At 61.6% G+C, this 26088-nt stretch overlaps 1 protein-coding gene across 2 annotated transcripts in view; it reads right to left on the bottom strand.

Annotated features, from left to right (window-relative positions):
- Window positions 1–164: 164 nt before the first annotated feature.
- Window positions 165–26088, bottom strand: part of DOT1L (DOT1 like histone lysine methyltransferase) — a 70297-nt gene continuing 44373 nt past the window's right edge. The window contains exons 9-29 of one of the 2 annotated variants that reach the window (XM_058537599.1): window positions 24854–24933; window positions 21578–21646; window positions 20464–20570; window positions 19871–19912; window positions 18564–18674; window positions 18101–18335; window positions 17380–17493; window positions 16513–16604; window positions 15942–16043; window positions 15427–15564; window positions 14485–14610; window positions 12549–13033; window positions 12214–12349; window positions 11552–11698; window positions 10179–10308; window positions 8781–9364; window positions 8276–8481; window positions 5871–5935; window positions 4390–5334; window positions 3096–3711; window positions 165–1119 (exon numbers count right to left, since the gene is read on the bottom strand). In XM_058537599.1, coding sequence (XP_058393582.1) covers window positions 3131–3711; window positions 4390–5334; window positions 5871–5935; window positions 8276–8481; window positions 8781–9364; window positions 10179–10308; window positions 11552–11698; window positions 12214–12349; window positions 12549–13033; window positions 14485–14610; window positions 15427–15564; window positions 15942–16043; window positions 16513–16604; window positions 17380–17493; window positions 18101–18335; window positions 18564–18674; window positions 19871–19912; window positions 20464–20570; window positions 21578–21646; window positions 24854–24933 — 4495 coding nt within the window. In that variant the 3' untranslated portion in view covers window positions 165–1119; window positions 3096–3130. The remainder of the gene's footprint in view (window positions 1120–3095; window positions 3712–4389; window positions 5335–5870; window positions 5936–8275; window positions 8482–8780; window positions 9365–10178; window positions 10309–11551; window positions 11699–12213; window positions 12350–12548; window positions 13034–14484; window positions 14611–15426; window positions 15565–15941; window positions 16044–16512; window positions 16605–17379; window positions 17494–18100; window positions 18336–18563; window positions 18675–19870; window positions 19913–20463; window positions 20571–21577; window positions 21647–24853; window positions 24934–26088) is intronic. The other variant, XM_058537600.1, reaches the window with a different exon arrangement.

Here is a 26088-nt window from a genome sequence, read left to right as displayed (position 1 = left end):
TGACCAAAGGGCCTCGGGCAGGGGTGAGGGGCGAGGGGCGAGGGGCTGTGGGCCAGCCCTGGGCCAATGCCACTTGTGTGCACTTGAATAAATAAAAAGGTTTTCCCCCCTCACTTTTCTTTTTTTAGTTTACTGTGCATCATACAATCTAAAAATAAATGAAGTCAAGTCTATGAAATTTATAAATTTTCATCACATCTCTATAAAATACTGTCACTCGTCACCGTGACTCTCTTCTGTACAGACACACCAGGCACCCATGACTGACCTGCCCCATGTCACCGGCTGGCGCACCACGAGCTGACTGCGCTCCGGTGGACCGCGGCGGGAGCCCGGGACGAGCAAGGACGTACAAGAGTAATGCACTTGTTAGAGCAGCCGGCGCACCATGCCGTCCGAGTCAGGTTCCAGACCCGCCTCGCGAGCACCACTCACAACGGGTCCCCTCCTCGCGGCTCCGCCACCGCAGGCGCTGAGGAGGATCAGGAGGGCCTCACCTGCCGCTAGGCCCGTCCGCCCGCCAGGCCCTTCCTATGCCAGAGGCGCCGCTCCCGGCCCGCAGGGCTAACAGTCTGGTCGGAGCCGTTCACAGTGATGGGCGGGGCGCCCTCGGGGGTCAGGCCTTTGCAGAGGGCTGGCGCATGGCCTGGAGACGGCGGCCTTTGGTATAGGAAGAGCGCAGGGATAAAGGCGGGCGCGTCAAGGACTGGACTTGGCGTTGGTCAACCTCGAGTCAGCACCAAGAGAACGTGGAGGGCGGGCCTGGCGACGGGCTAGCACCGGGACCGGCAGTCGGCGTCTCCGCAGCGGGCCAGTCCTTCGGGAAGATGTCTTTATATAGATCCTCTCATATATAGTATTTACATTTCTCAATAGGTTGCCTTTACGACTTCGGTGGAATAAAATAAGTCAAAATTGTTTATACTTTTTAAAAAACGATAAATACTTTATCTAAAACTATCAACAGTACGAGCTGGAGCCAGGCCCAGCGTCTCCCGCAGGTCTGCGCAGCGCTGATTCACAGTAGAACTTCGTCTTCTGTCCTCTGTCCGTGCTCCCGGCACCGCGGCCACCCCATCCTTGCATAGGTCTCGAGGTTGAGGTAGAAATCCTAGTTACCTGCGGAGACCGCGTGGGAGAGAGGCAGGATAGCGTTAGCGTTGCATCTGGAGAAGCCCAGGGAACCAAAGCCTGCTACAGACGGACAGACGGACAGATGGACAGAACATGGTGGTTGCAGGGCTGTGGCCCCGCCACTCCTGGCAGGGACCTCGGTGCCATGTCCCTTGTCCAGTCAGAGGCAGGAGGTCCCCATCCCAAGGCCCTGCCCGAAATGCATGGGGTGCTGGCTCCTGGCCTCCCCCCTCCCAGGAACCCTGGATCTGAGACCCTCCCTGGTCACTACACGCCGGGCACTGCTCACGGTGGGCCTGTGGGCAGCCCCGCTGACAGGCCTGCACACCCCAGAAGCGAGGCTGACGCAGTCCAGCCCAAGGAGACCGCCTGTGACGGGCCGAGGACAGAAGGACAAAAGGCAGCTTCCAACGTAGGCCAGCATGGGGGGCCTGACGCCCAGATGCTTCCACATGCACAACTCTGACTCCTTCAAGCTGGTCCCGGCCGCACGATGCCTTCTCTGACAACGTGAGGCCACCGCGCACTAAAGCTGCCCCACCTTCTGGGTTTTTCCAACACCGAGGCATGGGCCACCCCCAGACCTCAAATAAGGCTGTCCGCTGATCCACACCCTGACTGGGGGACCATCAGAGTCCAGTGGCCTCATGACTGTTTCAACTTCAACACACGGCAGACCCTGTACCTGGCCCTTGGCACCCAATTAACACCCACTTCTGTTCCTCGAGTCCTGGCCCCGTACTCCGGGGCACACTGAGGCAGCACCAGCAGTGGCCAGCCAGCTGCACCAGGAGCCTGGCTCTCTAATGCCATCTCGAGCCCGAGGAGGAGCGGATGGGGTGCTCCCTGAAGGCCTCACAGCCGCCTTCCTCGTCCCGTCCTCAAAGTCGGGCCCTTCCTCCGCGCTCTCTGCTGACTCCGAACTGCCGGCCCCAGATGCCCGGGCCCCGTTCCCTGGAGGCCGGAGGAGCCGTGCTGTGGCCACAACCACAAGGCACTGCCTGCTGGTCCGGGAGCCCTTCCTCCGGCCAACGCCACACCCGCCCGTTACCCATCAGCTCCCAGGGCTGCAGGCAGGGACCTCTAGCTAAGGAGCCTGACGGACAAGCATGTTTTTTTTTTTGCTGAGGAAGATCAGCCCTGAGCTAAAATCCGTTGCTAATCCTTCTCTTTTTGCTGAGAAAGATCAGCCCTGGGCTGACATCCGTGCCCATCTTCCTCTCCTTTATATGGGATGCCACCACAGCATGGCTTGATAAGCAATGCATATGTCCGCACCCAGGATCCGAACCTGTGAACCTTGGGCCGCTGAAGCGGAGCACACAAACTCAACCACTACACCACCGGGACGGCCTCAACAACCACCTTTTGAAGGCCCGATACATACCGGTGACCTTAAACACACTGAATTTTCCTAAAGCCCCATGAGGCACGTTCAAGTAACAGGCTGAGACGCCCCATGGCGGACAGGCGGCACGGCTGGGATGCTGAGCCACCCCACGGCCCCACACCGGGCTGCCGGGGTCCCTGACTGCTGCACACACAAAGCCTGAGGGTGGTGGCAAGCCCGAGATGGGCTGGATGGGCCAGGCTGCCAGCCGCGTCCATCTCCCCCGGCCTCCTCCCCGCAGGGCTGCCTGGTCTGCTGGCTCCCGGGAGGGAGGAGCCGTGACAACCTTGTGTGAAGGCTGGGCATCGAGGGCCCGCCACTCCCCTCCCGGGCTCCACAGCGGCACGCTCAGGTCACCCTGAGGCCTGGGCACACAGCCACCCCCCCGCCTCCCAGCCTCCCTGAGCTTTCTCACTTGCGCCTCTCAGAACCGACCGTCTCCACCCGCCGGCCAAGGCAAGGCCGCCTCGGTCCCCCGGGCCCTCTGCGGAGCCCTGTGGGCCCGTCCACTCTGCGAAAGGAAGGACAGTTGAGTTCTCGTACGGGCCACCTGGTTGGGCTCTAGCCTTACCTTACAGAATACGAACTGCTAGCTAAGCAAGGTCTTTATCGCGGCTTAACCCCCGCAAGGCGCGCGGCATACGGAGGCGGCATGCCAAGGGAAACCCACACGGCGGACGGCCCCGTGGAGCTGGCCTGCGGGAGCACGGGCGCGGCCTGGGCCAGGGCCAGCCCGGGCAGGGGCTGGTGGTGCACCGTGAAGGAGGGGCGGGAGACCTTGTGCGGGAGGGAGGCGAGCTTGATGGACAGAGAGGCGTTAGCAGGCGGCAGGGAGGCGGCAGAGGAAGCGGGTAAGAAAGCTTGGTTAGCAGGGAGGGCCGCGAGGTTCTGCAGAAGCTCAGAGTTAGCCGGGAGCAGCGCGGGGGGAGGAGGCAAGGCGACGTTAGCGGGGCGGGGGGCGGGGAGGGCGGGCGGCCCCGGAGGGGGCCGGCCCAGGGGCGGAGGAGGCGGCGGGGGCGGCCGCGACTCCACAGAGGCCGGGGCCTGCAAGGAAGAGGTGGGGGTGGCGGCCACCGCCTGCAGCGGGGTTAAGCTCAGCGTGGCACTGCGACACGCGGCCCCGCTGCCTGCGAAACCGGCTCCCAACGGATGAGCGGAGGCGGAAGGCACCGCGTGGTTAAAGACACCTGCAAACAGGAGAGAAAAACTCAGCTTCAACAGGTGGACATTCCCAGTCAAGCAAGAGACACGCAAAAGGGGGAGCAGACGGCAGCGGCAGCTCCGCGGCGTCGCAGGTGCAGGGGCAAAGCGGCAAGCAGCGGGGGCAGGCGGCCAGGGAGACTCACCTGCAGGGGCTCCAGGGCCTCACCCCGCCGCGCCCGGCCAGCCCAGCCCTGGGGCTCCTCTCCACCCCGAGCCAGAGCCACTGTGCGCAGGCACACGTGGCCACCGAGCTGCCCCAGCGCCAGCCCCTCCGGCCGCCCCAGAGCCCATGCTGTGTCCGGCCTACAGGTGACCTCCACGGGGAGGAAGGAGAGCCCTGGCCCTGGCACCACCTCCCCTGAAGGTGCGAGGGACGCCGCCACACCCAGAGAGCCTGACACAGGCCGACTCACACGAGCGTGCTCTGCCCACACGACAGGCACGGCTGCGTTTCTTGGAAAAGAACGAGGTGGCGGGAGCAAAGGACACAAGGGGACAGGTGGGCACAGCCTCTCGCCCGCTAGGGGGCTCTGGAAGGGAACCTGCAAGGTAGTCGTGGTTAAACCAGGAGGGCGTCGGCAATGTGTGCTGTTGGTGTCTGGTCCCCAGAGCAGGCCCCGGGGGGGCCTGAGAGTCAGACGGGAGGGACGCACTCTGCCTACCTCCAACTGCGCCGCCTGCCACCCCGGAGGAAAAGCTGCCCATGGCGTGCGAGTTGGTCAGTCTGGTCGCGGCGGACGAGACGTGCACCAGGCCGGCGGCGGCCGGCACGGAGCTGAACAAGGACTGCAGCACGGACGAGCCCAGGTTGGCCTGCAGGGACATGGGGCCCAGGGCGAACTGCGGGCCTGGGGCAAAGGTGCCCAGGAAGGGGCGGTGCGTCTGGGCGGAGGGGGCCACGCTGCCCGCCGAGGATGCCGCCGTGGCGAGGCCTGGACCGCTGAGGAGGGCCCCCGGAGGCACGGCGGCGGCAGAAATGAAGAGATTGTGGCCGTTCTTGGAGTCGGGCTCTCGGTCCCGGCCCTTCCCCGCCTTGCTGTGCGCCAACAAGGCCTTGTCCGAGGGCCCGCACATGGGCAGGCCTGGCTCGCCCGCATCCCTGCCCTTGCCCCCCTCGCCCTTCGGGCCGCCAAGTCCATCCAGCTGCCTCTTGTTCACAAACGAGCCGGACTCCCCGGCACCGCCCTCCTTGCCCCTGGGGGCAGGAAAGCTCAGGGGGGCACCCAGGCCGGCCGCCTCGGGGACCTTGTGGGAGAGAGAAGCACCATCACTGAAGCTGTGTAAACTGAGGTCGGCGGCCAGGCCCCCGCTGAAGGCGAAGCCATTGGGAGGGTTGCTGCTCGGGCTCAGCCCGCCAGCCCCTGACAGGGTGCCGGGAAAGCTTTTCCTGGGGTGGGCAGCCAGCTTGGCGTCGGCCGAGCCGGGCTCCTCCAGGGCGGGCCGGAACGCGAACAGGGAGTTCTGGCTCAGAGCAGAGCCGGCCTGCAGCGGGCTGTCGGCGGACTTGGCCAGGCCGAGGTCGGAGATGGGCGAGAAGGTGGACTTCCACTTGCTGCTGTTGACCGGCTCGCTGGCGGGCGTCAGCTTCCTTCCCGCCAGGCTACAACCTGGCGAGGAGAGGCAGAGGCTGTGAGGCCTGAGCGTCTCCCAGGGGCTGAGTCGGGGGGGGGGTCTCCAAGGGGGTCCAGGAGGAAGCCACATAGGAGCAGACCACCACCGGCTCAGAATGACGCCTTTCTACCCAAGAGAAGCGTGGTTAGGTGCACAAGCGCCTCTTTCGGGAGGATGGGTGACCCTGGGTGTAGTGAGGTGTGGCCAGAGGGGAAGCTGAAGGCAGAGGGGGCTTCTGCAGAAGGAAGGCGGGCCGACACAGGAAACCAGACTCTGGCCCGAGTCCAACCAGGAAGGAGACGGGACTGCCACCTGGGCCACCGAGGACATGGCACACGCAGCACCAAGACCAGCCTGTCCAGTTCCCACTGCCCTCCTAGGCGGCACACAACATCACCCAGAGACAATTCTAGAAGCCCAGTGTGGTTCCCTCCCAGGCCGGGCAGTGCAGCCGATCCCAGGTGTGAAGGCCTCACCCTGGGGTTGTCACCTTGCCCCTGGGAGTCATGTGAGGGGGAGCGCTGTTACTCACCATTTTCCAATGTTTTTGGAGGAGATTTGCTTTCTAAGGAGATTGTGGCAATTTTTCTCTCAATTCTGTCAAGGAAAGAAACCCATGATGAATGTCTGAAATCCACGTGCACGTGAAAGAGCTGTATGCCTACACGAAATTGCCCAGGAAGGCCGGGAAGAGGCACAGGAAGCGGGTGGACACACAGCCTGCTTGCCCTCTGCCCCCCTCAGAGGAGGACCCGTGACCGCCGGGCAAAGCCCCAGCACTGGCACGACGCCGTACGTGGGTGGGGACAGGGCTGAGAGCTAAGCCACGGTGGAGGAACAGGAATGCAGACACCACGGGCCCAGACAGAACTCGCTCTGTCTAGCGCCTCTCTCGGGCTCCTCCTCAAGCCGCGGGTGCCGGCTACGGCGTCATCTAGAGGTCTCTGTAGTATGCCCACCCGCAACAGAGAGCAGGAAGCCGGTATGCACAGCGGCCCCAACTTATAACATGGCGTGTGTTTGCGCGTCAATAGTTTTGTGATATATCGCAAAGAACTCTATGACCTCCAGAGACCCAGGAGAACTCCCGAAAGAATTTGGAAACTGCGGAGTTGGGCATTCCCAACACAAAGGAAGAGCACCCAGGTGCAAGACTTTATCAAACACAATTTACGTGTGGCAGAGGAACAACATGAAGTCACACAGACACCAGGGCACAAGCCACCCAACGGGCTTTGTCACACTGAACAGTTCTGTGCTCCAAAGGAGATCAGCGAGAAAGCGAGAAGACACCCAGAGCACAGAGGAAGACGTCCACGGATCGTGAACGGATACAGGGCTGTGTCCAGACCACAAAAAGAATGCTTATGACTTAACAGCAACAACCAAGACAACCCTGCAAAGAGCGGGCCGAGGACCCGCACAGACACATTTCCAGAGAGGACAAACGGCCAGTCAGCACACGAGAAGAAGCTCAACGTCGCCAGACAAAACCATGACACACCTACTCCACACCCATAAGAATGGCGATTATACTAAAAACAAAACCAGAAATCGACCAGTGTTGGCGAGGAGGTGGAGAAACAGCACAGCCTGTGGGGTGTGACGTGGGGCGGCTGCTGCAGAGACCGCTCTGGCGGGTCCTCAGTTACACACAAAACCTCCATCCACGCACCCAGCAATCCCACTACTAGACACTAGAGAAATGAAAACACGTTTTCAACCACCACCACGTACATGAATGTTTGTAGCAGCACAATAGCCAAAAGGCATGTCCATTGACACATGAATGGATAAACACAACGTGGTCCATCCAGACAAGGGAATATTACTCAGCCTTGAAAAGGAAGGAGATTCTGACACCTGCTACAACGTGGATGGACCCTGAAGACATGACACTCAGTGACATGAGCCAGACACAGAAGGACAAACACTGTGTGATCCCCTCACAGGAGGCCCCCAGACAGAAAGCAGACGGTGGGGGGGCCAGCCCGGTGACGCAAGCAGTTAAGTGAGTGCGCTCCGCTGCGGCAGCCTGGGGTTCACCGGTTTGGATCCCGGGCACACACTGACGCACCACTTGTCAGGCCATGCTGCGGCGGCATCCCATATAAAGTGGAGGAAGATGGGCACGGATGTTAGCCCAGGGCCAGTCCTCCTCAGCAAAAAAAAAAAAAAAAAAAAAAAAGAGGACGATTGGCAGATGTTAGCGCAGGGCTGATCTTCCTCACACACAAAAAAATTAAAAATTAAAAAAAAAAAAAGAAAGTAGACCGTGGGGGCCAGGGGCTGGGGGAGGGAAGGGGGAGTCAGTGTTTCATGCGGACAGAGTCTCAGTTTGGGAAGATGAGAAAATTCTGGAGACAGATGGTGGGGATGTTTGCACAACCCTGTGAATATACCAAAACCACTGAATTGCACACTGTAAACGGGTGGTGTAGTACGTGAAGTAGATCTAATAAAGTTGTTATTTTTAAAAAATCCTTTAGAAGCAAATAAACCGGGTGTGAAGCACTGATAAGAACTGAAAACTCCACTTTCTTGAGCTCTTTCTCGCCGAGTCGACCGCCCTGCCCTCGCCTCTTCTAACCAGTGACACGTGTGCAGCAGGGACGGGAGCCACCATGGCGACCCCACGACTCGTGGCCCCCTGGGGAACCACAGGCTCAGGGGCCGGGGCTCCAACTGGACAGCACACCTCCACAGGCCCCGGCCCTTCACGAGGGCCTCTTACGGAGCGAAGGTGAACAGTGTCGGGAAGCGGTCTGTCTGCTGGAGGACACCCCCGACGGACTGCGGGCGGCGGGTCAGGACCCCCGCACCCACCCTCAGGGCAGATGGAGCTGCCTGTCCTGTGCCCCGCCCAGGAGGGTCAGCCCAACCAAGAGGGGAGCCCTCCCCGTGGACACCCCACCCGTGGACGGAGCCCCCACTCGCCTGGCGCTGCTGGGCTCATCCTCGGAGCCCTGCTCCTCGTCCGAGGTCAGTGGGGAGTAGTGGGCCCCGTTGGTCTGGCTCAGGGGCTTCTCCTTCTTGAGCACAGGCGGCTGGTCATTGTCCTGGTAAGGAACAGGCGAGCTCTTCAGGGAGCTCTCAGGGGACGAGATGGCCGTGATTTCCAAGGGCTGGTTGATGTTGTTAACCTGCGGGTCAGCACAGACAGCACCCCGTCAGCAGGCGCCCAGAGCACCGACACCCAAGGGCCTGCTCGGAGGGCCCCACCCCAGACCACCCCCAGGCCATGGACCGCTGGGGACGGCAGGGCCTGCCCCGCTGTCCATGCAGAAGGCCTGCACGGGGCGGCCTCCTGACGACGCTCCCAGGGCACCCGCCCATCCCAGTGAGCTGGGACAGGGGGTGCCTGCCTGTCTGGGCTGGGGTGGGGGGGCTGCCTGCTCCTCTCCTGCTTCCCTCCTGCCCCGCCCGCCGCTCCTGGACCTACCATGGAGTTGAGGTTCAGGGGGGACCCTGACGACTGCGTGAAGAGGCCGGCCACGGACGGCAGGGCCCGGCGCTTGGGGGACACACCCGAGCTGAGGCTGGGGGTCCCGGCCGACGCCCGCTTCCTCCGGCCCCGCTTGCGGCTGTCCTGCCCGTGGCCCTGGCCGCTGTCCCCGCGGGTGCCTGAGGGGAGCGGGCTGTGCTTGCTGGAAGGCGACTGCTTGGAGCTGCCGGCACCGGCTGAGATGGTGAAGATGATCCTCCTCTTGGCTTCGCTCTCCGGATCAGAGAAGCCGGCCTCGGAGGGAAGGTCCCCTTTGCTGGCGTCGGGGAGCAGGCCCTGGGTGGCTCCACCGAGCCGGGGACTGGTGCAGAGCTGGTGGGCGGGCGAGGCCGAGCCGGGGTTCCGGGGCTGCGCCAGCAGCGGGGGGTGCTGCGGGGTGGAGCTGCGGGACCCCATGGTGGCGAAGAGGCTCCCGGAGCTGGAGGACTCGTCGAAGGCAGGGGGCTCGACTCCAGGAGCGAGCGGGGCCGGGCTGCCCACCAGGGCCCCGCTGATGGCCACCGAGCCAGCGTAGGAGAAGCCTGCAGGGGGACGCAGGTTTCTCAGGGGAGTCTGTCCCAGGAGAAGACCCCCAGGCTGGCCTAGGACGGCGCTGCCCCTGTGCAGCTGGTGAAGAAGCTCAGCACCCACGGACCTGCTGTCTTTGTCATAGCGAGCCCGCAGAGCCCAGAGACGGGCACCGGGGAGCCAGGCAGAGCCTTGGAGGTGTGTGGTGTGTGGCGGTTTGGCCCGCCACTGTGGCTAGAAATGGTTTACTGGCACACAGCCACCCATCCGCAGACTGTCGCTGGCGCCCTCACACCAGCGTTAACAGCCGCCACAGAGACCCCGAGGGCAGCAGAGCCCGAGCGTCTGCTCCACCAGGCCCTGCACAGAAGATCTGCTGGGCCCTGTGCCGACACACACGGACGTGTCAAGAAGCAGAGCTCTCTGAAGGAGACCCTGACCCCAGCTACACACCGGGCAGCCCAAAGGCCCACAGCAGCTTGACAAGGACACTACCAGCTGGTGGGCAGGAGCACGCTTCCCGGCTGAGCTACAGCCAGACGGAGCACACCCACCTCAGAACGCCCCAGCCACAGCACCACAAGATGCGCCGAGGGCCCGGACTAGAGCCCCCGACCCCCAGGGCTCACCATGCTGCCGAGACGACCCCCTGACTCAGCTCAGACCCCACGGCAGAGGAGCTGGGGGCTCTGAGCCCAGCCCGGCATCCCGGCCCTTCAGAGAGCAGCAGCAGAGGATGAAGAGGACGGGCCCTGGGCCGGGCCAGCAGCTGGGTCTCAGAAGCCATCCCGCGGCAGAGGAGCTAATGGAGCAGGGGCAGGCTCTTACCCGCGGGAGCCAGAGAGAGGCTTCTGCTGCCGGCTGCACTGCTTCCAGCACCGTGGGCATTAGTGCCCGTCTGCTTCTCAAGTGTGCACGCGGACTCTCGGGTCTGTGGCACAGGGCTGGGGGTACTTCTCTGTGGAGAGAAAGCGCACGCCATCAGCTGAGCCTGGCGGCGAGTGAAGGTCAGGGAGGGGGTCCTGGGCACAAGCCACAGGACGCGCAGTGGGCCTGAGGTGGGAAGAATGGCAGGTGTGTGAGAGCCAGCGTGCAGAAAGGGAAGTGACCTGCTCAGGGTGTGAGCACCGTGGGCAGACAAGGTAAGGGACAGATGTCTGACTTGGGCTCTACACGATCGCCCTGGCTGATGGGCAATGAGACTAGGGATGGAGGGGGCAGGGAGAGCGGTGAGGGGCTGCAGTTACGACCTGACCCAGCATTCCACTCCTAGGGGGAATGAGGTGAAAACACTCGTCCACACAAAACCTGCACACACATGTTCACAGCAGCATGATTCCTAACAGCAAAAAGGGGGAACAACCCAAATGCCCATCGATGGATGAATGGATCCACACAGTGTGTCCACCCACACACTGGAACATGACGCAGCCATGAAAAGGAGTGAAGCCCCGACACAGCCACACCGTGGATGGACCTTGACCACATGATGCTCGGTGAGAAAACCAGACACAGAAAGACACACAGCGTGTGATCCCATTGGTGTGAAATGTCCAGAACAGGCACATCCACAGACAGAAAGTGGGTTCATGGTTGTCAGGGGCTGGGGGAGGGGATGAGGGGTGACTGTTGATGCGGCTGGGGCTTTTTTTTGAGGTGATGAGAATGTTCTGGAATTGATTATGGTGATGGTTGCATAACTCTGTGAATGTACTGAATGCTGCTAAAATGTACACTTTAGACAGGTGACTTGTATGTGAATTATATCTCAACAAAAATAAAGAAAACTCTGCATTATACAAGATTCTGGGGTTTACGTGACCACCGTGTGAGGTAAGAGGATGCAAACGTGGCCTAGAAGGAAGGGAGATGGTTCCAAGCTTCTACCAAATCCTGAAGTTTTATCCCCTCTCCACCCGCACATACCACCTTTTAGACAGAGAGATCTGAGATAAAAATTGCAAAATGTTACTGTAATTAAACCTGGATCCTGGACGTTCTATTTTTCTTGGAGCTTTGTGGTACGCTAGAAATTTAACATCACACAATTTAACAAAAAGGAACTAGGTCTTGTGGGGAGAAAACAAGACAAAACTCCCCTTTGCGCCTGATGCTCTGGGAACACCACCCTCCCGGAGCCAGGGGGCCTGTGCCGGCTGGAGAACAGGTGGCCGGCACCTTCCCGCACAGCGTCCACTCACCACTTTCTCGGCGCGGCTGGGCAGCACCACGCTGGCCAGAGGGATGCTGACGGGCAGCTTGCTTGGCTGCACGGTGCTGAGCGGGATGCTGACAGGCAGGCTGGTGATGGCCTCCCCGCTGCTGGCGTAGGTGCGCTCCTTCAGACCCTGCGACACACCGGCAGACTGGCTTGCTCCTGCGGACCACGAGCGCCACCCAAAGGACACCGCGGCCCTGCTGCCTGAGGACCAGGGCCCTCTGCAGCTACAGTCTCCTCACCCCAAATGCTCCTCCTGACCTTCCAGGGCCCCCCCGCCCGGCACCCCAACATCCATCCAACCACCAGGTCCTCACACACTCACTTTCCTGATATTTCTCGAACTGCCGCCTTACACACACAAATAAAACCCCCCTCCCCTCTCTGTCCTGAGAGGCGACCGCCTCCCATAGGGGGCTTTGCTATCACACCACCGTCCTAGCCCCGTCCCGAGCACAGTGAGGAGACCGCTGGCGGGGACATGACAGAGCACGAGCCCTCCACCTGGCATGGCCTCCCACCCGTCCTGACCGATGGCTCCTCCCCACGTGCGCCCCACGTCCTCCTCAGGTCTGACTCGGCCCTCCCTGGAGACCTCTCCTAACAGCCTCGCTCCAGAGCCCTGAGGAAGGAGACCCCGCCCACCTTCTCCACGCCCTTCTCTCCTGCCATCTGCAACGCCGCGGGGGACGAGGGCCGAGGGTCCTGAGGGCTCAGCTTGATGCCGTTGGCGATGCCGGGGCTCTGGTAGGGAAGGCCGTTCTCCTTCGCGTGCTCAGCACTGGAACGAGATGCATCCCTCGGTCACTCTCTGGGGAGCCCCACGGCCACGGCTCTACGGGCTGGCAGCCCAGGCCTCGCAGACCCCCTCAGTCTCTTCCAAACTGCTCAGCTCCCGCTCAAAAGACCCCCCAGTGGCCCAAGGGCGCCCAAGGGGGCCAGCGAGCACCAGGGGCAGAGCCTCGGGCCCACGTGCTCACCGAAGGTGCAGCTCGCTGGCGGCAGCCTTGCCGGCGGCCGCGGGGTCCTGGCTCAGGTGGCGTCTCAGCACCAGCTTGGCCGGGGAGAGCCTGGCGTAGTCGGGCAAGGCCAGGCCGGACAGCTTCTCGAGCCGCGGCCGGCCGCCGTGGCTGGGGGTGCAGGGCACGACCTCCTGGTCCAGGGGGGAGGCCAGGTACTGGGGGGTGTTCTGCTTGGACGAGGGCCGGCTCAGCGCACTGCAGAGCTCGTAGCTGGCCGCGTGGCCGTTCATGGAGAGTTCCGGGCTCATGCTGCTGAAGTGGGGCAGGGAAAACTTGGAGCAGTCCAGCTCAAGGTGCAGTCGGCCGGGGTCTGCCTCCAGCTCCCGGCCCAGGGCGCCTTTCCCACGCAGGGGCACGGCCAGGCCATCGTCGGGCGGCACGCAGGACTTGAGCTGCAGGAGCTCCTGCTGCCGCTGGCTCTTCTCGAGCTCCACGATGCTGATCTTGAAGACAGAGCAGGGCATCAGGCCCAGCGCTTGGTGAGGCACACCCACACCCGCCAAGGACCCAGCCCCACCCAGCGCCCACGGAACGGACCATCCCGGGGAAGCACAAAGGACGCCTCGCCAGAGCGGGTTGTGACGACACGGACTGGGTTTGTGTGTGACGGAGACGCCAGAGCAACCACCCGTCCAAACGCGGGGTGGGAAGCTCTGGGTCAAATGGACAAAAGTGTGTGAGCATCACGGCTCTGCAGATGTGTGTTCACTGACACGAAAGAGGTCCCCCAGAGAGCGAGGAACAGCAGGACGCGGTGGTCCCGCTTCTGCTAAAGCAGATCTAAGCACAAACCATTGGGAATCCCTGGAACAGTGTTTCCTTTTGGGAGGTTGGGATATGGGGGTTTTTTTCTTTTGGTTTATCCATTTTGTTAGGTTTTTTCCCCTATGATGAACATGCATCATTTCTTTATCATATAGGAGAGTTGGAACTCAGATATATTCCCTTTCGGAGACTTCTCTGCAGGCCCGTCTGTGGACAAGGCCCGGCTCTAGTCGCGAGGTCAGCGACCCTCTGTTAGGACACACGCTGCTAGCTCAGCGGGCGGGACACACCTGGGCCACAGCCCCTCGGGAGCAGCTCGGCAGCAGATCATGTGGGACCTCAAACCTCCCACAGATCTGCTTTGGGGGGTAGGTCTTTAAGAAAACATCCTTAAAATGAGCCGTCAGTACAGAGGAATCCACCGCAGAGTCGTTTTGTAATAAGTCCTTTGCGTAAGAACCACAAGGTTCCGGCGACCGGGAACCCACTTAAGTCACGAAGCTGCACTGGGCAGACGCAAAGGCAGTGGAGCCCCAGCCTTTACAAGCAGCTTTAGTCAGCAACCACGCAGCACGTGTGCTGCTCGCTTTTCCTACTGAAAGCTGCACCCCCGGTGAGGCAGCTGTCGGAAAAGCCTCGAGAGGAACAGACCCAGAGGCCGTGCTTTCCCTTGTTCCCGCACTTCCTTCTGGCTGCCCTCCACAAACGTCCCCCCCTTAGCAGGTTGAGCACAAGCTAGTTTGTCTTTCACGTGAACACGGATCTTTTCGGCGGTGACTGCTGCAGAAACAGTTCACCAGGCGGCCGTCAGCGAGACCCAGGTTCGGACTGGAGCCCGAGACGCCCTGGGAGCGAGCAGGGCACCCCGCCCACTGTGCTCATCACTCCCCTTCCTGGGCTGACGACGGGGACGTCCTGGCTATTGTCACCACAATACCCGGAACCAACACCCTGCCTCGGGAGGAGGACGGCTTCGGCGGTCTGCCGACAGCACTGACCACGTTCCTGACACCCTGCTCGAAGCCTGGAGAGGCCCACAGCACCCGGCCCACCCCCCCGCGCCCGCACCCGGCCCCAGCCCCGCCCCCCACCCCCACGCCGCTGGCCCCGGCCCCGGCCCCGGCCCCACCTGGAGCTCCAGGCAGTGCCGCTGCTTCTCGGAAATCTGGCTCTTCAGGGCCTGCTTCTCCTTCAACAGGCTCTCCAGGGACAGCGTGGCCCAGTCCAGCTTCAGCTCCTCACACCGAGCCTTCAGCTGTGGGGACAGGGAATCGTGGCCATGAGCCGGCCAGGCCAGCCCCCACCCCCGAGCGTGCGTGGCAGTGGGGAGGATGGGACGGCCCCCTGGGCTGCCTGGCAGAGGGGTCTGCTTCCCATCCCTGCACTGGGCTCTGCGGGAAGAGACAGGCAGGGTGTCTGGGCAGCTGTCCCCAAAGGCCTGTGTTCTGGGAGCACGGAACCCATTTCTGGAAGGCCAGGCTGAGGAGGCAGCCCAGGGAGGAGACTGGAGATCCCCAGTAGGGAATGCCTGGCAGGGATCAGGGTGAGGACGCCCGTAGGATGGAACAAGGAAGCCCCGTTAGAAGTGAGGCTCCTGCCTACCCGTCGCGGTGTGCCCGTGGCCCCAGGGGAGTGAGGCTGCGTGGCCTGTACCCCGGCCCCGGGGCTCACTGAGGGGCCCAGCACTGGGGGCAGAAGGACCGGAAAGCCCAGGACACCTGAAGAGGCCCGTCTGGTGAGAACGTCAGGGAATTCTACGCACCCCTGACCAGAGTCTGAGAAACCACTGGCAGTCCTGGCAGCTCTAACGTGCCCTGCGAGCCACGAGTGTTCTGAGAACGAAGGAGCACAGAGGAACCTCCCTCTGCAGACTAAGCAGGACGGCTAGGGCCTGGCAGGCACCTCAGGTCATCTCTGTCTCGGGACACGTATCAGGGCAACAGGGTCCAGGCCCACCAACCGAGGGATACCAGGCCCTCCACCCGGTCTGGGGCCCAAGAGTCCTGCACGCTCTGGAATATTCTGGAACTGCCCCACCCTCTCCCCGGCCCTGTCCAGACGGGGCACGCACCAGCTGCAGGCTCTGGCTCCGCAGCTCCCTGTTGTCCTTCTCCAGCTGCTCCGTCTGCTCCCTCAGCTGCTGGTTGTGAGCCGAGATCTCCTTCTGCGCTTGAATCAGGTCGTTGTAGGTCAGCGCCTTCACGCCCAACTGGGGACACATGACACAAAGGTGGGCTTCCACGGAGAGCGCAGGGGCACGGGCGAAGGCAGGGTGAGGAGACCCAGGACTGGGGGTTTCCGTGGTGGGAAGGGGAGGGGGCTGGCTTACTGATACCCAGATGGGACCGTGATGGCGGCTTAGGATGACCCCTAAGACATGGGCCGCGTCCATCCCACTCGGGCTGAACGGAGAGCAGCCCTCTGACTAGAGCCCAGGTTCCAGGCCACTCCGTTATGAAGACTCTTTCCAAGTCAGGAGTGCCCGATGAGGAAATGGGCCTTCTGGATCTCAGCTGTGCTGGACTGCACCTCCACCCGCCCCCAATCCTACACTTGGGGTCCTCTGCTCGGACGGGGAGCCTCTACCTCGTCCAGTTTCTGCTGGAAGAGCCTCTTGATCTCCTCTTTCTGGGCCTGGCAGTGGCCGAACAGCTGCTGTGCGGCGCCCAGCAACCGAGCATTCTTCTCCTGCAGGGGACGGGCTGGTGACCGCGGGACCCCGCCGCCTCCCGCCCCGTCCCTTCCCTCAAACACTCTCAAAGGAGGGACACTCAACACGACACGCTCTGGTCCAGAAGGCTAGCCTCTCAGCCCCTCACTGCTGAGGAAGGTTGTCGCCCAGTGAGGGGAGGACCTGACACCTCTCTAGACCCGGACAGGACAGTGCACACGCTCACTAGAGAGACCAGCGGCTCTCCTCCTCTGTCGGAAGGCTGTACGCACAAGCAGCTCTCTGAATTACTAATTTACAAGGACCCACGGAGCCTCGTACTTCCCACTGGGCGGCCATGTGGTAGGAGCGAGACATCTTCCCAGTGAGCCAGGGGCCATTGGTGCCCGGCAGGGGGCGGACAGGGGAGCCCCCTCAGGCGCGCCCCTTCTGGCCCCTTCCAGAGAGCACCTGGAATTCGCGAAGGCGCCGCAGGCGGGGGCTCACCTTCTCCTGGTCCAGCAGCTGCTGCAGGTTGGCCTTGTACTGAGGGGTCTTTGTGTACGCCAAAAACTGCAGGTACTGAATCTTGAAGGATTCTAGGGGACAGCCAAGGATGGGTTGTAACGCAGAAATGACCCAATGGAGGCCAGAAGGAAGGGGGAGGGTGGCGACTTAGAGACAACGGGGGGCTCTGATTTCATCGGGAGCTCGCTTAGCACGTCCTCAGATGCTGCTTAAATGTGTCTGTTTCGCCACTGTCATCCTGCTGGGGCCTCTGGTGCCGACGCCGCCTCAGCGCCTCCACCCGGGCCCTCAGCAGGAGGACCCTCCCATGGGCCCCTCGCAGCCCCTGCCGTCACCACGCAGCGTCTCCCTTCTCCCCAAACCATGTAGGTTTCAGTTCCCACACCTGCCAAGTTTTCTGAGTAAACATACGTTATTGATGCCAACTTGCGGAAAGTGACAGCTCCCAGCATTTGAAAGGGCTTCCCTTCATCCCGTTTTTAAAGCGATGAGAGACATCTGGATCTAGCCCAGCAATGTGAGCACAGGCTTGGCTAAGCAAGACAGGGCCCTGCTCCCTGGCAGCACCAAGCTCGCCCCTGACAGGCCCTTTCCCCCACACGGCGACACTGAGGCCACGTCATTCTCTGAGGGGCCGTCCTGGGTGCTGTGAGTGGCAGCATCACTGGCCCCACTCACTCAATGCCAAGAGCTCCCCCGGTCTCCCTGGGGGCAGAACTGCAGCCTCAGAGGACCACACGGCCCTCCTGACCCTGAGCACTCATGACTAGTGCGGTCGCCCGGGTGGCAGGGGTCTCATGGGGGCTGCTAGAGAAGCAGAGCCGCAGCCCCGCCCCCCGAGCTCACCTAGCAGCTTCTGCAGTGCGGGCGGGGTGGGGGCTAGCAGCAGCTGGTCCGGGGGGTGCCGCTGCACGCTGGGAGGTAGCTGATAGAACGGGCTGTGAGGTGACTTGTACGCATCTGCGGGGAGACAGCGGCACGCACGTGTCAACAACTGACCAGCACTCCCAGAAAATCCCAGAAGACGGTTTCATGGAACTTTACCCGCTTTTTTAAAGATAAGACTCAACACAGTTCCTAGAGTCTAAAGACATCATCAGATACCCCACCTCGGCACTTCTCGAAGCCGAGACAATTCCTCTCGGAATCTAGAAACCCCTGTGGGCAGTGTCGTTTCTGCCGTGGCTTTCGCACCATCAGAGCCTCGGCTGGCAGGACGCGCTAGGAAAGCCCCAACCAGGACGGTGGACTGTCGGGGCGCGGCGAAGCCCGGGCAAACGCCACTGCGCCCCCAGCCCTAGGCCGTCCCACCCTCAGGAGGACTGAAACTCAGGTACCGACCTGCACAGCAGGGGACGCTGCAACAGCGGCCACTGCCCTTTCGCTGCCCTGAGCCAGCGGGCCAGGCTAAGGGCAGGAGAGGGGCAGTGGGGAGATGCCCAAGGGCCCCGAACGCCGCGCCAGGCAGAGCGGGGACAGGGAGCTGCCAGCACAGCGGATGGCGCGGCTGAGAGCAGCATGGCGTGCGGCTGCAGGGGAGGGGGCTCCGAGGGGCCCAGCTGCTCACCCTGCGGAGAGGGCGACGCCGCCTGCGACACGGTCTGGGCGTGCAGGAGGTCCAGTGCAGTCTGGGTCTTCTTGGGCTTGCGCTCGGGGTTCGCAGTGCTCGTCTTCTTGGGACGCCCGCGCTTCCGGCCGGCCATCTTCCGGCCCTTCTTGCTCAGCTTCTTCTTCCGCGCTTTGGACGGGGACGGCTTTTTGATGGTGGTCGCCCCTGCTTTCTCCTCCTCAGCACCAGAATCCTAGCAGACGGAGGGGGCGCCGCGGCAGGAGCAAAGGCTCTCATTAGTGCGGAGCCCGAGACACAGGCCCCAGGACGGTGACGCAAGGAGGGTACGTGTCTCGTACCCGGGACCAGGCGGGGAAACCCACACCGGGCTGCCTGACGCGCACCCAGCATTGCCCTCGTGCATGGGCGGGCCCCCCCACAGGACCGTCCCGCCGCCGGCCAGGGCGCGGGCAGCACTCACCACGGGGGTGTCCGCGGGCACGGCCACCTTGCTCTCGGGCACCTTGGTGGGCGTGGTCGTGTTGCTTTTGCTGTCCCGCTGCTGCCGGCGCCGAGCTGCCTCTTGTTCCTCCTGGAAAGAAGTGCCAGCGTGTCGGGGCCCCTCCTGCCCCAGGAGACCGGAGCCCTCACTCAAGCTGGGCCACCAGCCCCGGCTCCGCTCACGCCAACCCCCCTGCCCACTGCACAGGCGAGGAAAGGAGCTCAGAGATGCCCAGGAGCCGCCCGCGGCCCCACAGCCAGACTCGGGCCGTGAGGGCGTCTCCCACAAGCGAGCAGAGGCCCCAGATCGCTCGGTCAGAAACCAGGCAGCCTTCTGAACTGGGAATCGCACGAGGAACTAAAGTCACAGACAAAAGACCCTGGGCGCAGGGACGGAAGCCACCACCCGACAGTTGCTTCTCTTTACTCCCCTGGTGGTGGCACTGAGGGCCCCAGAGTGGGGTGTCTTGTACACGAGACCGTCTGCTCTCTGAAGTGAGGGTTACTGGAAACACCATGACTGGGGGAGGGAAACACCGGACGATGCCAGCCAGGTTGGGTTGCTCTCTGTGTCCTCGGGGCAGGGGTGACCAGGGTGAGACCTGGCACGCCCAAGTATGGCAGGAAGGACACGGGACCCTGGCGGTCAGAGCTGGTCACCTCATGCTCAGATACTCGTTCAAGTCTCCAAAAAGAGACACATTTGGACAGACGTCCTCCAAGGAGTGGAGGCAAATGAACAGGCGACCCTGAGGCTGGAAGATGCGAGTCCTAGGACAGGAGGCCAGAACCACGATGTCAGATTCCAGGCTGGCGCCCTCGACACGGAGCGGGCACACTGCGTGTGGACAGGCACACCCAGGGGCAGCCGCTCCACGCTCCGACAGGAACTCGGGCCACGCCGGCCCCTCTCGGCTCCTCGGGCCTCGTGTTTTGGACGCGGCGGATCAGCGTACCATGAGAGCAGTTAGCTCATCCGACACTTCAGCACGACTCACCAAATCACCAAAAAAATTTCAAAAGCTCTAACTCATTCAACCTATTTCCCAAAAAATTGTTGTTTACAAGACGTGTGGCCCAGCTGAAGCTGGTGGAGAGGAGGCAGACACGGATAGGCGAGGGGCTGGGGAGGAGAGCGGGGAGGGGGTCCCTCGGCCCGCAGGCCTGCAGACACCCGCCAACCCTGTCACTCAACCAGCGCTCCTGGGCGCGGCCACCAGGCCCCCAGGCAAGCTTCCATCATGCAGCACACCCACGTGGTTAAGTCAACGAAAAAAACAGACTTACCCTGAGTTTTGGATTTTTCAGACTAGAAAAATAGTTTTCAAGCTAAAAATAGAAAAAGAAAAGAAAAAACCTTATTAGAAGCCAGTCACAAACCCTGTCAGGACGGAAGCAGCACCCAGACACACTGACAGCACATACTGCTGGAGAGCAGGTGGCCAAGAGCCTTCCAGAGGGTGCCCGCGACTTTGTCTCTCGAGGGGGACGCATTCGGCCCCGAGACCCCCCCGACCATGGGGCCCACACTCCGGGGTCGTGCAGACCCTGTAGCGCCATCTCACGGAGCGGGCAGACACGCTACAGGCACGACCGAGAACCGGGTCCCAGCCGGCAAACGCGCTCCCTGGACACAGAGGCCTCGGACGCTGAGGCTGAGTCCATCATCGTCACGTGTCATTTGGGATCACGTCTGCCCTAAGCAAGGGCTGAGAGCACACAAGTGACGACAGACAAAGGGCTCCTGACCTCCTGACTCACTGCCACTCCTGCTGAGGGACAAGCGTGTCCCCAGTCAAGCGAGAGTGCTGGGGGAGGCCAGAGGTCAGGAGGCTTCCCGGGGAGGGCCCGGCCCTCGCCCTGCCCGCGGGCACACTCACTATGGTGCGGTCGATGGTGTGCAGGTAGTAGGAGACCGGCTTCCCCGTCCACGACACCGAGCCTTTCAGCGGTGAGAGCTCCACGACGCGCATGATGGTGCCGATATCTGCACACAACAGGCCGAGGTCAGGGGGCCCTCGTGCACTGGGGGAGGATGCGGCGAGGCCCTAGTGTGCCGCTTCCTGGCAGTAACCTCCCTCACGAGAGCGCCCACAGGAGACGGGGCAGGAAGCGGGGCAGAACCTCGCACCCACATCACTCGGGCCCGTCCACAACCACCAGGCTAGGGAGGTCCCTGGACACCAGCATGCTCACAGCCTGTACACGCCCGACGGTGGGCCCACTAACCCAAGGCTCGTCCAAGGAAAAACGCGACAGGCCAGCTGGTAGGATTGAAAAGCACTTGTAGGACGATTTCGAAACAGTTTGGCTACCAGAGCACCCAGCACCCAGAGGCCGAGCACCGGGGAGCTGATGTGGTTCCCCAGGGGCCCAGGAGTGCCAGCCCCTCCCACTGCAGCAGTCTGCACCCTAGGCCCCTTCTGCACACACCAGCCACTCGCCTGCTCAGGCCCTCAGAGTGTGAACCAGAGCAGCCTCATCAACTGCTCCCTTTGAGTCTTTACAATCTTCTGTCCAAGCTGTGGGTCTCAACCCAGGCAGTTCTGCCCCCAGGGGACCCTGGGCCTTGTCTGGGGACGTCTGTGGTTGTCACACTGAGGGAGCTCCTGGCATCAAGTGGTGGGGCCAGGGATGCTGCTCAACCCCCCATAGTGCCCAGGACGGCCCCACAGAGAGTGATCTGGCCTCAGTGTCCACAGTGCAAGGGGGAGAGACTCTACATTAATGCATATCAGATGCTTAAAATCACATATATTAATAATTTAGCAGGGCCGGCCCTGTGGCCTAGTGGTTAGGTTTGGCGTGCTCTGCTTCAGCAGCCCCGGTACAGATCCTGGGCACAGACCTACACCACTCACCAGCGGCCACGCTGTGGCATCAACCCATATACAAAAAAGAGGAAGACTGGCACAGACATTAGCTCAGCGCAAATCTTCCTCAGCCAAAAAAATAATAATATAATAATAATTTAGCAATACAAGAGTTTCTTACCACTCAAGTTTCTACTGTTTATTCTGAAGTTTAGAGGTGCAAAGGGCTTCGAGGACACGATTCTGCCACCTGAAACACAAAAACTGATCATTGCCATTCATGAGGAAAGCAATCACATATTTAAATTAGAAAATTCCGGAAGAATTCATTTGAGCACGCACGCACATACATGCGCCCAAGTCACGAGGATCCCCCAGCACCCAGCCTGGTTTCTGGGAACAATCCCCATTAGGAGGAGGGGGATGACAGGGCCCAGGGCTGGGCCAGGTCAAGGTCAGGCGGCAGCCTTGTGGTGCCGGGGAACGAGCGAGAGCTCAGAGACCCCGGGGCCGCGTCAGAGGGCACGGCGGCCCGAGCCTCAGCAGGCTCCCACGGGGCGTTGGGAATTGTGGGAGCATCAAGAGCGTTTCACATGACGAATAAACAAAACCCTGGAGTCCACATAATGTTCTAATTGGGAACCCACCACCCTGCAATGCCCACCAGACAAAGGGTGCCGTGAGGGGACCTCTGAGGGTGCGTCACTGCAGGACGACACACGGCCGGTGACCAGAGGGCGTGGCAGGCGGTGCCGCCCCCTGCCCTTGGTCCCGAGCTGGCCCTTGTGCAACAACCGGGCACTCGAGCCCGCAGGAGACGGGTGCAGAGGGGCAAGGTCAAGCTCACCACAAGGGGCGAGCCCAGAACAGCCGACCTCCCACAAGACAAGGAGCCCAAGGGGCCTTGCCAAAAAAGACGAGGGGCTGCTCTCAGAGCAAAGCCCTCAGAGGCCCGGAGGCCACGCATGAAATGTCGGCTAGAGGGTTCGAGCCTGCACACTCAGGCCACGGGGACGTGTGCGAGTAGGACAGCTGCAGCTTGCTCAGATAAGACCATCAGCACCAACCCCCCGCTGCACACCCACACTCACGCTCACCTACCCTCACACACACACATGCACGCATGCACACACGAAGCCGTCGGTGCTGAAGGGGGCTGGGAACCACCTGGGTCTACGCCGGGTGATCCCTTCAACTCTGCCGTTTGCTTGAAAGATTTTATAACAACACGTGGGGGACCCACCCCGAGATCAGATGGCATTTGGGACCTCCCTAGAGCCCTGGTGACAGGAAACAGGCGGGAGGGGAGGAGGGAAGACGCCATGAACCAGGCCCCCTCACCCCAGGCGCGCCCGTGTCCTGTCTAGGCCGTCCTGGAAGCAGGAACAGCGGCAGCGGGCTTGACAAGCTGCTCTGATCAGCCCAAGGAGAAGGGCACTTTCTGGGGCACCTCCCTGCAGGGCGGGTGACTCCTGCTGTGTCATGACCGGAGAAGTGCTGGGACACCTTCTCAGAGCCGCAAGGCTCCATCCCTCCACCCATGTCCAGGGGCTTCCTTGTTTGGGCCGGGAAGGGGAGCCGCTGACCTCAAGGCCCAGGTGGGCCAAGGGCGTGAGGGGCTGCATATCCAACCTCTAAGGTCACAGCCCACAGCCCAGTCTCCTCCAACAGGGCACTCACGCTAGGAGCCCAGGAGACCCGTCACACTCATGTCAGGACCCTGGAGAAGGACGGGCACGTGAGGTCACAGGGTGCCTGTGGGGCCTTCCCTGGCTCCTCGACTGCCTGTGGGATGATTCATGGTGCTTTCTCTGACTAGATCCAGCATAGACAACAGCACTGTCGTCTGAGGGAGACAGACTGGGGAGGACCACCCACTGCCTGCCCAAGCTCAGGGTCTGGCCTCATTCATGGTACCCCGGACGGCGCCCGGAGAAGATGCTGGCTCTTCTACCTTCCCCCACCTGGAACACCCTAGATTTTATCTCCTACTCTTTGAATCAGAGCCTAACACACTAAAACTCAGAGGCAGTTATAAAATCTGAAGTGGTGCTCAAATAAAATGAGTTAGCTCCCATCTACTTAGAAGGTTCTAGAACGGAATGTTCTCATCAGTCTGACATTCCAGCATGCAAGGATGCCCCAGGCACAGCAAAGGGAGAGGAGCACCTAACATCTGTGCCTGGGTGACTGCACTCCTAGGGTGGCTAACTCGAGAACACGGACGGAGCTCCCTTCCTTCCCGCATCTTCAGGGAGGATGCGGGCCCAGGGCAGACAGCCCCACAGCACGCACACCTCGGGCACGGAGGGAACTCACAAACAGCCCCCCTTGGGGACGGCGGTTCTCAGGCTCACCCCAGGCCAAGGGGAGAGCTAGGGACACAAGAGTCAGAAGATGAAACGCCCATGTTTCCAGGGAGAGGCTGGCTGGGCAAGGTGGGCGAGGTGGGATGCGAGGACCTCCCTCCTGAGCGCTCCAGCCCCCGCGTGTTCGTCCCTGTCTACTGGTGGCTTGTTGAGATTTAAGAAACAAAGCACCTTCCCCTAAGGGTGATACCAAATACCAAGAGAAGAACACACGCTGCACAGAACCACCAACGGGAGCCCGAATCTCAAAGCTGATTTGCGCTCGTGGAGAACACAGTCCTCCTGACGCTCAACAGATTCCAGGGAAACATCCTGAACATCTCCAGGCTCGAGAAGAAAACCTCCGGCTCTCAGCCACGTTCCGAGACCTCCTCCACGGCTGTGTGGAGGGGTTCCAGCTGCACCTCCGGGACTCAGACACAGGAGAGCTGACCCTTCACCTCTCCCTGCCCGGATCTAGACTGGGCTGCTGCCACCGCTGAGGACAGAGGGGAGGGAGGCGGAGAGAGCAGCAGGGGCAGCTCTGGCCAGGTGGGGACAGGTCCAAATGAGAAAGACCCAGAAAAAGACCACGGGGCCAGCCTGGATGACCACAGAGCCCCCAGTGCCCCGGGTCAGGACTGCCAGGTAAAACAGGGATGCCGGTCAAGTCTGAGTTTCAGATACACAACAGACAATCCTCTCGTATAAGCTAGGACGTCCTCGTACTAAGAAGGCATCGCTGTCTGCGGGACACTCCAAGAACATTGATAGCTCGCAGCTTTCCCTGCTGGTCTGGTCGCCCACGCCAAGGCCCCGGGGCCCGGCAGGAAGCTCACGCCCCTGCAGGGGTCGGGCCAGGTCCGCGCCACTGCTCACTGGGCGGGGAGGCGCCCGACCCGGGACCCGGGTGACAGAAGAACCAGTGACTGAAACCCCGCTGCCAGGGCCTTGTGATTGGGCACTGCAGTGGCCGGGGTCGGGACTGACAGAGAACGCTAGCACCTGCAATCAGCACCAGGTTGGCAGACAGACCTGAGAGGGACCCTTTGAGAAGCGCAGCGAGCACACGGCGGCTGCGACAGGGCAGGGGTGGGGGAGTACGTTACCTTCCTTCATGTTTGCAAATCGCTCCTTCAGCTGGTGATCCACCTCAGGACCAAAGGCAAAGTTATTCACAAATATAACACTGCAAAATAATATTCCAGTTGAGTAAAGCGAAGGCTCCGTCTGCACACTGTCTAGAGCTCCGGGCACACATGCCTGCCGCCTCCACCGCCAGCTCAGCCGCGGGCCGGCCGGGCTCTGCCCGCACCACCTCCGCCCGGCCCAGGGACGGGCTCCTGGGCCCACGGGGAGTGACAGCTGCCCTGTTTGTCGCTAACATGGACAACTCAGAAATCTCCCGTGATGACCAGGCTGCTGGCTTCTCTGGAAAAGCCAAGGTGGACATGTGTGGGCCGAGGCGGCCCCGGGTCATCACTGCCCCTTCCCGCTTCCTCCATCGACTGCTTGGTGGTCCCCGCCTGCCCCTCAGATGTCCCTGTGGTTGGAAAGCGGGGGCACAACCATCACCTGGGGACAGCGGTGTGAGGATGACCAGACACCCAGGCAGGAAGGCAGCACGGCGGGGTCGGGCTGCGTCTGAAAGGGAGCCACCCGAGGGCCCACAGGACCCGAAGCGAAAAGTTCCTCTAAGGGAGGTGTGGCTCGTCCTCTCTTTGTTTTCTCAAATGTTCTCTGGCCCCAGATGACCCAAGGAACCTCGGTCTGAAGGCTGCCCACCGGGGTGGCCCGGGAGGCTGCTGTCCCCCACCAGGAACGCTGTGTCACCTGCCTGCCCACCCACCCGCCCATGCTCTGCCTCACCAGCTCCCTCATCTGCCCGGGCCGGCTCTGGCCCACCCAGAGGAACTCTCTGAATGGCAAAATCTAGAAACTTCAGCAACCAAAGTTAAGGCAAACCGCTCCATACTTAAAACGACGTGGCTCTTCTCTCTACCATGAGCGCCGCCACGTTACAACTAAGCCACGGCAGAACCCGGGCCACGGCCGGCAGTACCTCGGACAGAGGGTTACTTCCTCTTTTGACAGTGACAGAAAACAGCGAGCTGGTTTTCATCCCCATGCTGCTTGTTTTGAATCTGGATAGTTTTAAAATCAAGAAATCTGGAACCATTCACAGCAGGCCAGTAAGGACAGTAAGAGAGGAAGTTGCCAGGGCAAAGACAGAGAGTGGACAGGCACGGGCAGAGCAGCAGGGAAGAAACAGTAAAGATGCAAATAAAGACCAGCTCTCCCCCTGCGCCATCAGGCAGCCAAGAAACGCAGAAGACGCCGGGAC

The sequence above is a fragment of the Diceros bicornis genome, unplaced genomic scaffold (genome assembly GCF_020826845.1).
Source record: "Diceros bicornis minor isolate mBicDic1 unplaced genomic scaffold, mDicBic1.mat.cur scaffold_67_ctg1, whole genome shotgun sequence".
Classification (NCBI taxonomy): domain Eukaryota; kingdom Metazoa; phylum Chordata; class Mammalia; order Perissodactyla; family Rhinocerotidae; genus Diceros; species Diceros bicornis.
The sequence above is the reverse complement of the archived record's forward strand: the minus strand, read 5'-3'. Positions and strand labels throughout refer to the sequence as shown.